Below are 12,931 nucleotides of genomic sequence, written 5' to 3'. Positions count from 1 at the left end.
TCATTTAATCTAGCTGCGAGTGATTGCGTCTGTGTTCAAACACTTTCCCACCAGCTATGTAGACAGCATTTACAGAACATGATGTGATAAATACATCGATGTCGATTTACTTAAGAGTAATATGTAATGATGTCATAGTTTTGAACCAAAATGAACTGGTTTTGAACTAATAAATAGGATCGATAGCGTTAGTTGTGGCTGTAACAGTCCCTGTTTGGGTTTTTGGTGACCTGGATGGTAAATAATTAGTAACTTAAAGGGGTATTTCAGATTCTGTCCTAATTTTCTCACCGTCATGTTCGTTCGATCGAAACCCATATTACTTTTTCCAAGGAACACAAAAGAATATGGTAAGCACAATGACAGCCTCAGTCACCATTTGCTTTCATAGCAAATTTTTTCCATAAAGTGAATGGTGACTGAGGCTAACAGTCTGCCTGACATCTTTTTCAGGACTGAATCACCATACTCCTCATTTGACCTGAATGTTTCCTTAAATGCCTCGCATGAACCCAGTGCAGATTAGAGCCTTTTGATGTGCAGTTTAAAAAAGTTTGATATGAACATGTATTGGTACTTCTGGTTAAGGCTGTGCCGATACAATTATATTTGTACTTGTATGTACTTTTTCTCACAATATTGTATCAATACTTTAGATCCCTGTATCGATGTTCTTATTGATTTTTGTATTCATTTTGTGTCCAACATTTCAATAATGAAGAAGCAGGTCGTCTAATAAGCGCAAACTCCTAGATCAGTGTAGAAATGCTTCTACAAGGTGTGATAGAGATTGAAACTGAACCTGCATTATCTCACGGATATGCTGGGTCTCTCTCATGCATTTGGTGCCGTTTTAATCGCAATATAATTATGACATTCTGATGCATCGCAATATATACAGTATATTTTCCCCAAAGAAACCAAAAATCACAGGACTTAATGACTACAGACCTGTCGCCCTGACATCTGTGGTCATGAAATCATTTGAGAGACTGGTGTTGGCCCACCTGAAGAACATCACTGGACCCTTTCTAGATCCCCTTCAGTTTGCTTATCGAGCAAACAGGTCTGTGGATGATGCAGTCAACATGGGATTGCATCATATCCTGCAACATCTGGACAGACCAGGGACATATGCAAGGATCCTTTTTGTGGACTTCAGTTCAGCTTTCAACACCATCATCCCAGCTATTCTCCGGACTAAATTACACCAACTCTCTGTTCCCACGTCTATCTGTCAGTGGATTACCAGCTTTCTGATGGACAGGCAGCAGCTTGTGAGACAGGGGAAACTCACTTCCAGCACCTGTACAATCAGCACTGGTGCCCCCCAGGGATGTGTGCTCCCCCCACTACTCTTCTCCATCTACACCAATGAATGCATTGCCAAGGACCCCTCTGTCAAGCTCCTGAAGTTTGCAGATGACACCACTGTCATCGGCCTCATCCGAGATGACAATGAGTCTGCATACAGAAGGGAGTTTGAACAGCTGGCTGTCTGGTGCAGTCAAAACAACCTTGAGCTGAACACGCTCAAAACAGTAGAGATGATTGTGGACTTTAGGAGGAACACCCCAACACTGACCCCCCTCACCATTCTAAACAGCACTGTGGCAGCAGTGGAGTCATTCAGGTTCCTGGGCACTACCATCTCACAGGACCTGAAGTGGGAGACACACATTGACTCCATTGTGAAAAAGGCCCAGCAGAGGTTGTACTTCCTTCGTCAGTTGAGGAAGTTTAACCTGCCACAGGCGCTGCTGATACAGTTCTACTCAGCAGTCATTGAGTCTGTCCTCTGCACTTCAATAACTGTCTGGTTTGGTTCAGCTACGAAATCAGACATCAGAAGACTGCAGAGGACAGTTCGGACTGCTGAGAGGATTATTGGTTGCCCCCTGCCCCTCCTTCAAGAACTGTACACTTCCAGAGTGAGGAAAAAGGCTGGACAAATCACTCTGGACCCCACTCACCCTGCCCATTACCTTTTTGAACTGTTGCCTTCTGGCCGACGCTTTAGAGCTCTGAGCACCAGAACCGTCAGGCACAGGAACAGTTTTTTCCCTCAGGCTATCCATCTCATGAACAGTTAAATTGCCCCATTGAGCAATAACTATGTGCAATACACAGCTTAGTCTTTTTTATATTTATTCAACACATCCAACCTCTTCTGCCATTTCATTCCTCTGGAAAAAAAAAAAAAACATTTGCACTGTACATAACAGATTTGTATTTGCACTGTACATAACAGATAACAGATTTGTATTAGATTGCACTAAGTATGTGTGTATGTGTGTATGTACATATGTGTATAACTATTTAATTTAATTAATTTTTTTTTTTAATAAAAAGTCTTGCTGCTGTTTTTGTATTGTTGTACACTGGAAGCTTCTGTTGCCAAGACAAATTCCTTGTATGTGTAAGCATACTTGGCAATAAAGCTCATTCTGATTCTGATGTATATTGAATCGTGACATACTGTATGTATCGCGTTTCCTATAGTATCGCGAGGTGGTTGGCAATACCTAGTCCTACTTCTGGTAACACATTACGTAATCATGTCCCTGTTACGCACATTACATGTTACTATAATTAATTCCTATTTAAAGCAAGTTTAGTTGTCACCACCCATCGGGGATATTATAGTGTTTAATTCTTAGGTTAGTTTTCATTAGTTTTCACTCTGACTGTTAGTTTTCGTTGAGTTTGTGTTTTCAGTGTTTTTTTTTATTTTATTTTATTATTATTCTTTTATTTCAGTTTTAGTATTTTTTTTTTTATATTTTAGTAAGTTTTAATATTTAGCCAAAGCTAATGCGTTAACTGATATCATTTAAATGTTTAATAGCATTACAATTCTCAGGGATGTCTATTGTTATCACTATCTAGTGGCTTTTTTTCTGCTTAAGGCAGGTTGTAAAGGTTTGAAATGTTATAATATACTGTGTATCAAAAAAATAAAATTGATATGTGGTCATTTGTATGTTATTTTGTTATTTTAGTTAGTTTTGGAGCTGTGAAAATATAGTTTTAGTATAGTTTCCATTTCAGTTAACGAAAATTCATTTTGTTTAACTCGGTTTCCGTTATAATTTTTGTTTATGATAAAAACACTGCTAATAACAGAATGGAGCACCCTGCTTACTCTACAACTACTTTTGTATTGGAATATTTTGAGATTTGGAATATATACTTATAATCAGTGACTATAAGTCAATAGTTTTTATTGTACCTTCATTTTGATTGAATTATAAGATTGCAATGCATCATGGGATGAGTTGATTGTCTTTATTTCTGGCTTTAAATCAAAGTTTGATTGATTTGTGGCTTAAAAATTGTGTATTAAAGAATGTTTTGAAATCCCTGGAGAAATTATTGAAAAATATTTTTGAACCAAGGTGGCTAAACAAATGAGCAGTCACTTTTTTTCTTTTTTTAATAAAAGAAGTGGAAACCATTTTGATTGTTGACCCCACTGGGGGTTTTTATGTGCTCTTTTTATGTCCAATTTATTTTTATTTTTAAATATATTATCATAATTTATTTAGGAATGTATTGTAATATGTACGTCAGGCGTTTTAGGTGCAACCAATTGTAGCATTTAAACTCCAGATCTAATGCAACTGTGGTCAAGATCTGTCTCTTTCCAGTGCTGCATTGCAGCAACTGTAGAGAGCAGAGTGTTATGAAAATTTTAGACATTGCTGATCCATAATTAGAGGAAAGAGAGGAAGACAGCGCTTGTTTATCAGTATTCATCTCACCCTCACATGCAGTCACAAGAAAGGGCTATTTGATCACTTTGTATCATCCATCACGCCGGAAGAGCAACGTTACCCTGTTATATCAGTATGAACAAAGTACACGCACCTCCTTTTTTGTGGTTCCCCAACACCTGCTTCCTGCTATTCTCATGGGTTTCTAAAAATGCCCTTGTGGTCACATCACTTTTTGAAGCAGTTGATGTGTAATCTACAGAAACTGTTTCATCATTTGGATGATAATCTGATGCATTTAACATTCAAATCACACCACAGAGTGGATCCTTAAACTGTATTGCAGAACCTACATGTCCACGTGGCATTCATTAACTTTGCATTTAGATTACAAGGTTGATAGAAAAAGGAAAACCACCAAAGTCAGGAAGTCAATATTTGTATGTACCTCTTACAGGATCTCATGGAGTACATCGCACACATTCGAAATTTTCTCTCTAGTACCTTCAGATCAACTAAAGCCAAACACTGGGGTATTTTTTATGAGGTCAAAATAAATGATTTGTCAGTGTAATTTGGGGAAAATTGCTGTTTTATTTAATTGGGACACAAATTATAATGACAACCAGTTTCCGGGGTTTATTTTGTGCTAATGACCTGCTGACTGACTGGCCAGCTTATCCCTAATTTAGTAGCTCAAAGTGTAGTTAATTGCTTTCCTTTAGGGGAGCTAGACTAAGCTATAGTTTCAAAGATCAACAGTATCATCCCCAACCTGGCCTAGGAGTACATTACACTCTGAATGGTGAGTTTCTACTGTAAATCTGTTTACTCTGGATTAGCTGAATCACTCTGGCGACTTTATTTCAAAGTCAGAGGATACAGCCACATCCTGCTTCCATTTGGATTTCTTGACATCAGTTTCTCTCATCCAGTACTGGTGTATTGATATAATGGCACTGATGGGTTGTAGGCAATTAAAATCTTGTTCAGAGAGACACCCTGTGGCAGAGCCAGAGGGAGTACATTTTACAAGGACCTTTTTTAGTTAAGGCAGGTTCGAACATCCATCCGTCCATCCATCTATCGCATTAATTGTGTGCTTTATGCTCACAAACAACTCAATTAAGCTTAATAAAAATGTTTGCGCTTCCACTCCTGCAACCACATTTATTTAGGCAAACTTTGTATGGTTTTAAGGTGGTGCGCAGTGACTGGTGGCTAAATTTCCCTGACCACTTCCAGTAAAGTAATATATCAATGTACACTTGCTCCGTATATCATTTGAAGTGCCCTTCGTACAGTGCAGGTACACTCACTATGAGTTTAAATCTCACTTAAGATGACAGAATATCCTGTGAAGTCCACTTTGCAGAGCATTAGCGGACAGTTGACACGTACCCAGTGATTTAATGAATGTACAGTTGTTGGTGTGCAAGTAATGTTTGATATGTTAATTTAAGCTTTGCCATGACTAAAATTCATGATTAGGCACATGCTCTGCTTGAGGAAAAAAAAATCAGACACAGACAAGAAAAAAGATTTTTGAAGCCAGACATGAGTTAGTTTGCATGTAGATTATGTACGTTTCACTCCAGAGATTATGAGTTGAGATATTAAAACATGCCTTGTCTTGTTACAGACACCCTTCTTTTGTGCCAATGGAGATGTAATTGCTAAACTCATTTTGTTACATACCAGCCATTGTATTGCCAATAAAACACCTATGCCAGGAGTTAAGATAATTGCTTGGCTGAAGTGCCTGATTGGCTTGAAAAGTTGGATTCAGTTTGTGTGAGGTTTTTATGCAGTAATTATCAGGTGCTTTCCTTATGACAGTAATTTAAGGTTATTTTGGAATCCCATCCCCCTTGAATGAGTGAATTTTAAAGTATTATTGTTTAAGCTTATTTTTGAGAATGTGTTTATAGGATATGTGCAAGTTGAAAATTGTTTATTGATTTGAATGACTTTCATTGAAGAACCCGAGCCATATCTAGGGACCATAGAGACTTAGGGGTCTTGAATTGGGGCCTAGCAACCACCCAGAATTTCTTAACAATCATATAGCAACACTTTATTTGACATTCACATTGCATCCCAAATGACAAAAAAAAATTACTTGAATTCGTATTTTACTGTTTAGAGACGAATTCTAAAAGATTTCCTCAGGGGTCTGGCTTGGATGGAGTTGGTAAATGTGTTTTTTGCTGTGTTCTTTGGATTGTATTGGGATATGACAAATTCAGATTTTAACTGCCTGTCTGAGCCAAGCCTTTGTAAAAATCATTATATATGCTTTATCGAGATGGTGATGAACTCTACTGATGTTTTCTCCTATTTAATATGCTGCTAGTTGAAATGAAGCATTGTGCAGGCACAAGGGAAATTGTGAACAAACAGAAAGCTTGTGAACAAATGTTGAACAATTTCTGTTTGCTTTTGATGTTCCCTTCTGGGAAAGAAAATGCCGTTGTAGGAAAATCACGAAGAACTTTACCAACCCCAACATGATTAAGCAACTTAATCTTTGTCAATTGTTCCAGCTGCATGCCTGTGTTTGACTGAGTGTGCGGCGGAAGCAAATGCGTGTCCGCATTTGCACCTGTCCATGGGTTATTTGGGTTCCACTACCTTTTAAGCACTTTTTTAAAAAAGAATAGTCCACTTGGTCAAATAACTTTCAGATGACTTTTAAACAAACCCTTCCACCAGCTGCCCACCATCAGTTCTTTAATGAATTATTTTGCAGGGCCAGTCCCTGAAGTCTATTGATAGCTGATAGCAATGGAGATTTTCATTAAACCCTTATTAGCATTGACCCTATAATACATGTTGGGTGACTCTTCTTGGTGACTATTCTGCTGACTCCAGGGATGGCTGAAGGCTTTTGGCTCTCCGAGTCCAGTTTTTTGATGTCTAACGAGGATGTTGAGCAGCCCTGGCAGGGTTTGAAGTATTCATTTTCTTCTGAAACATTGAAGGTCATGTCAGATGTGGGCTGCTCGATGTACAGCAGAACTGCTTGTTGATGGTAGACGCAAATCATTGTGTTAAGACTTTAGGTCTAGAATTGTAATACAGTATATAGGTAAGTTGTTGTTACTGTTGTCAGGATTTTGATTCTTTAAAGGGATCATTTACCCCAAAAATGAAAATTGCCATGTTTATCAGAATATCTGAGCTGCTCTCTTTTATGAAGTGGATGGGGACTGGGGATGTTAAGCTAAAAAAAATCTGTTATTCCATGTTTTTCAAGCCATACGCTAGCTTTTTGTGAGGAACAGACTGAAATTTAAGGCGTGGTCACACATTGTATGGAAAAGAGCATGGTTTTGAAACAACATTATTTAAAAAAAAAAAAAAAGAAAATGTAACTATTCCTTTAAAGCTCTATAAAACAGGACTGTACTGAAAACCTTTATACAGTACAGTGAGCTGTGATTTGTGTGTCTGCATGGAAGCAAATAAAACCAATAACTCCTGTAAACCATTAAAATGTAAAGAGAGAATTAGTCAAAATCAAAGACAGTAGTCCAATGAATCAAGAGTCACCATTACATGCTGACATGGACCTCCTCAACTGTTTAGTCTGTGTCGATAGTGTTGTATCCACAGCAACAATTACTTTGTTCAATAGCAAGACCTTAATGAAAAGCCATTGATTTAGTATTGACAGTGACCCAAGGACCTCCTCTTCTGCAGAGTGAAAGATCAGCAACTGTTTGACTTGTAATATTCTGTCTTGTTCTCTAGGTATGTGGATGATGTGATATCCAGAATTGGACGAATGTTTCCCGATATGTCAATCGAGCTCTTCCGTCCCAACGGGACGTCAGCAGTTCTACTGGTGAGACCCGATATGCTACACGCACAAATTCAGTGTTTTTTGTTGTTGTTTTTTGCTGCTTTGCAGATATCATAAAGACTTCTTAAGTATTACACGTACAGTACATGAGATGTCGTACAATTGGTAAATTGTCACTTAAAGGGATGGTTTACTCAAAATGTTCAAATCTGTCATCATTTACTCACACTTATGTTGTCCCAAACTTGTATGACTGACTTTCTTCTGTAGAACACAAAAGGAAATATTAGGCAGAATGTTCGGTCTCAGTCACCGTTCACTTTTATTATATGAAAAAGAGATGCAATGAAAGTGAATGGTGACTGAGGCTTACATTCTGCCTAACGTCTCCTTTTGTATTCCATTGAAGAAAGAAAGCTGTACTGGTTTAGACTGACATGAGGTTGAGTAAATGATGATAGCATGCTCATTTTTATTTGAACTATCCCTTTAATTATAGTAATGTAGTACAGTTACTCAAGTGCTTTAGACCCCTGGGGCCTTAAGCTTGTTGATCAGTTTCTTTTTCAGTTTTAATAAACATTTGAGAAGGCATAAAATGCTAAATGTAGCAATTTCTAGTCGTATTAATGAAGCAGGAAAGTAAGAATTAAAATGCATCCATTTAAAACCGTTCTCTCACTAATGGTATAAGCAATGCGAGTTAATGCTGAAGGAGAGCTGGATGCCCTTGTACTCTGGGAGCAATCTCTCTGTTGACTGCTCTGTCAGTCTCCTTGCGATCTGTCCCTGAGAACGTCCCAGAGGGGCCGAGATTGTTGACTTGAGGAGTTTGCTCCAGACTTTGAAAGTTTTGCCAGAGTTCATGCATGATAATGGAAATAAATACAGACAGCAGCCACTGATCTTTTTTGAACTTTTTACATGAGTGATTTACAAGGATCATTCTAGCTGCAGTAGGAATAAATAGAATAACCTCAGAATTGGGCCTAACAAATTGTTAAAAAATAAAAAGACTTTTTCTTCCAACTTGTACTGTATATATATATTTATTTTTTTAAATACCATTTGTTACAATAAAAAAAATCTGTTGCACAAGTGTATCTTTAACTACACTTCATCATATAAACAACCAGTTAACATTACAAATGTTCATTTTTTAACATTGGTTTAAAAATTTCACAACACCATAACGATTCTTAGCTTCATTTAAGTACATTTAGTGACTAATCTGAACCTAATCAGTGAGGAGGTGAGTTGTCTGACCGATTCAGTCCATAATTCAGACCTATGACTCCTGCGATCAATCTGGTTCATTAAAAAGAACTTCCCCAATTGAGTGATTAGTTTGTGAATTGGACAGCACGTTGTGCTGTATGTTCATTTTTGTGTGCAGTAATTGAGGACAATGCGATAGCAATGCAACACAACTGCTGTATAGCGAATACATTCATTTATATGCAGTTATTCGGTTTAGTGGGCAAGGCCCCAGACTGGTAACCGGAAGGTTGCTGATTAGTTCCTCGTGAGAAGCGGACAATGAGCCACCACCATTGTGCCCATGAGTAAGAAACACAACCCCAGTTTTCATGGCACTGTTCATTGTCAAACAAACCCCACCGGCCCTGGTTGTGTGGCAATTAAAAAAAGGATTTGATTTGATATTCAACCCATGAAAGAGAGTATGACATCAACATTAAGATGTCACAGTAGATCTTTTTGATAGTTTTGACATAAATTTGTCAATGGGATGGCATATCAGTGTACTGATATTTGTCATGTCCCGTGGTAAGGCTTTTTTCCCTGTCTAGACAGTTTTTTGGCCTTTGTGGTCTGATTTATCACATTCTGAGATTATGTTCCATTGAACAGCCCTACATGTTGTCAGTTGGGTCATTCACAACAACACCCTCCCCCTTACCTTTGAGACTTCCTCTGCCACGTCTCCACTGCCGTCATGTCTTTTGGCAACGCTGACTGAGAGGAAAGAGAGACTGAGGGATCTTGGCAGCCATGCCAGGAAGACTACAAATGCCCCTTCCACAGCAGTGGGGGTTCACTGGTTCACACCCACAGGGCACGCACTTCCAGATGGCCCAGTTGGCAGGCTGAAGTGATCTGTCGCAGAGGGGACTAATTTGGTTGCCAGGCCCTTCTCTGGACTGACGCGGTCCTCAACAAAGCTTTTAACTGAAAAGTATTTTGTCTCATTGTGATAGTTTATAAAATTGAAGACCATACCTTCAAGGGCTAGGCAATATAGTATGTTGAATATTTACAGTATATTTGCAATGATTTTGCTGACGATTTTAAATTTGTGAATGCAGAATTGTGAGTATTGCTACTAATTTAATGAGCTGTTTGCCCATTACATTTCCTAACGAGAATGTCATTAAACTAGTTTCGTGTTCCCCCCTTTTTGCGTGACTTGCAAGAATGTTAAGACATGTTTTAATTGCATCTCTGATTTAAACTTAAAGGGATGGTTTACTCAAAAATGAAAATTCTCATCATTTACTCACCACATGCCATCCCAGATGTGTATGACTTTCTTCTGCAGAACACAAATGAAGAATATTTCAGCACTGTTGGTCCTTACAATGCAAGAGAATGGTGATCAGACCTTTTGTAGCTCCAAAAATCACTTAAAGGAAACAAAAGTAATCAATATGACTCCAGTGGTTAAATCCATATATTCAGAACTGATATAATAGGTGTTGGTGAAAAACAGATAAAAATAAAAGCCCTTTTTTACTTCAAATCTTCACTTTTACATCTGAAAGTGAAAGTGGAGATTTATGGTAAAAAAAGAACTTAAATACTGATCTGTTTCTCACCCATACCTATCATAACGCTTCTGAAGATATAGATTTAACCACTGGAGTCATGGATCTTTTATGTTTCCTTTGTGATTTTTGGAGCTACAAAGGTCTGATCACAATTAACTTGCATTGTAAGGACCAACAGAGCTGAAATATTCTTCATTTGTGTTCAGCAAAAGAAAGTCATACACATCTGGGATGGCATGATTGTGAGTAAATGATGAGAGAATTTATATTTTCGCATAAAAATTAAAATGATTAAGTATTCTTCCTTGTTTTATTTAGTGAAAAGCAGTGTGGAATACATGCCTTGATTATTTTTTGCATTCAACATTTTGAGTGTACTTTTTGAATCTACTATTTAACTGTGCTTTTTTTTTTTTTGCATGCAACATATAAATTACAAATATTTCATTATATGTTGTACCATACCCACATTTTTTTGAGGGTTCTTGACAGCATGAAATTGATTGATTATATTTTCCCTGTCTGCTGACTTTGATCTCACATCACTTGTGAAGGGCTTGGGACTGTGTGCGTATCAGAATTTTCAGGATTCCATTTTCATTTCCTAACGCAAAGATGCGCTAGCCAAGCAACTGCCGTTGAAATAAATGGCAATGCTAATGGATAGCTCTCTCCAGGTATATACAGTGCTTTGAAAAATTATTTGCACCCTTCCTGATTTCTTCTATTTTTGTGTATTTTTCATACTAAATTGTTTTAGACCTTCAAACGAGATATAACATAAAACAAAGGCAACCTGAGTAAACACAAAATAAAATTTTCAAATATATATATTTTTTATTGAAGCAAAAAAGTTATCCAACACCTGTATCACCCGTGTGAAAAACTAACTGCCCCCTTAAACTTAATAGCTGGTTGTGCCACCTTTAGCAGCAACAACTGCAACCAAATGCTTCTGATAACTGGAGATCAGTCTTTCACAACGCTGTGGTGGAATTTTGGCCCACTCTTCTTTGCAGAACTACTTTAGTTCAGCCACATTGGAGGGTTTTCAAGCATGAACTGCCTGTTTAAGGTCCTGTCACAGCATCTCAATCGGGTTCAAGTCAGGACATTGACTAGGCCACTCCAAAACTTTAATCTAGCTTCTTTTGATCCATTCAGAGGTGGACTTACTCCTATGCTTTGGATCATTGTCTTGCTGCATTATCCAGTTGCACTTGAGCTTCAACTCACGGACTGATGACCGGACATTCCCCTTTAGGATTTTCTGGTAGAGAGCAGAATTCATGTTTCCCTCAATTATTGCAAGTCGCCCTGGTCCTGCAGCAGCAAAGCATCCCCACACCATCACACTACCACCAACATGCTTGACTGTTGGTATGATGTACTTTTTGTGGAATTCTGTGTTTGATTTATGCCAGATGTAATGGGACCCCTGTCTTCCAAACAGTTCCATTTTCGACTCATCAGTCCACAGAATATTCTTCCAAAGGTTTTGAGGATCATCAATGTGTGTTTTGGCAAAATTCAGACAACCCTTAATTTTCTTCTGGGTCGCCTCGCCACTCTTCCATGGATGGCATTTTTGGCCAGTGTCATTCTGGTAGTGGAGTCAAGAACAGTGACCTTTAATGATGCGAGACAGGCCTGCAGTTCCTTGGATGTTGTCCTTTTGGCTTTTTGTGACTTCCTGGATGAGTCGTTGCTGTGCTCTTGGAGGAATTTTGGAAGGTCAGCCACTTCTGGGAAGGTTCACTACTGTGCCAAGTTTTCTCCATTTGGAGATAATGGCTCTCATTGTGGTTCTTTGGAGTCCCAGAGCCTTTGAAATAGCTTTGTAACCCTTCCCAGACTGATGTATTTCAATCAATTTTTCCTTATCATTTCTGGAATTTATTTCAACCTTGGCCTTGACCTTAGTGTGCTACTGGGTGAGACCTTTTAACCAACTTCATGCTGCTGAAAATGTTATATTTATGTGTTTATTTGATTGAACAGGGCTGGCAGTAATCAGGCTTGGGTGTGTCTAGTCCAGTTGAACCCCATTGTGATGGCAGTTTCATAGATTTGGGGATTTAGTAGGCCCAGTTAGTTTTAGATAACTTTTTTTTGCTTAAACAACATTATCATTTAAAAACTGTATTTTGTGTGTACTCAGATTGCCTTTGTTTTCTTTTAGATTTTATTTGAATTTTTGAAACAATTTAGTATGAGAGATACACAAAAACAGAAGAAATCTGGATTACTTTTTCACAGCACTGTAGACCTCCTTGAGTGGTACAAACAACAGCAAACAGCAAGGAGGGTGGAAAACAACACCATACACGATTCGAAATGTTGAAACTGAATTAAATTAGACTAAAATTAAAGAGTCTATATTTTACACAAAATGGTTATTTGTTACAACAAATTTGTAAATGAATAAACAACAGCAGAAATGTAATTTACCAGCGTAACACATGGAACAAACACTGTGCCAAATATTAGTTTTGGTAACAGCCGTATTAGCAGGTGGCAGATGAATGTGTGCTAAAATACGGTAGAGTTTGTACAAATCTGCCATTCACAACAAGAGATGATCAAGTGTTCTATCATTCTATCTCCTTAATCAGTTT

The 12,931-nt window shown here is 37.9% G+C and overlaps 1 protein-coding gene across 2 annotated transcripts in view; it reads left to right on the top strand.

Moving 5' to 3' along the window:
• Window positions 1-12,931, top strand: part of LOC127415160 (mediator of RNA polymerase II transcription subunit 27) — an 86,569-nt gene that overhangs the window by 43,579 nt on the left and 30,059 nt on the right. For both annotated transcript variants that reach the window (XM_051653773.1, XM_051653772.1), the window contains exon 4: window positions 7,473-7,566. In XM_051653773.1, the coding sequence (XP_051509733.1) occupies window positions 7,473-7,566 (94 nt within the window). The remainder of the gene's footprint in view (window positions 1-7,472; window positions 7,567-12,931) is intronic.

Source organism: Myxocyprinus asiaticus, chromosome 24, assembly GCF_019703515.2.
Source record: "Myxocyprinus asiaticus isolate MX2 ecotype Aquarium Trade chromosome 24, UBuf_Myxa_2, whole genome shotgun sequence".
NCBI lineage: Eukaryota > Metazoa > Chordata > Actinopteri > Cypriniformes > Catostomidae > Myxocyprinus > Myxocyprinus asiaticus.
The sequence above is the reverse complement of the archived record's forward strand: the minus strand, read 5'-3'. Positions and strand labels throughout refer to the sequence as shown.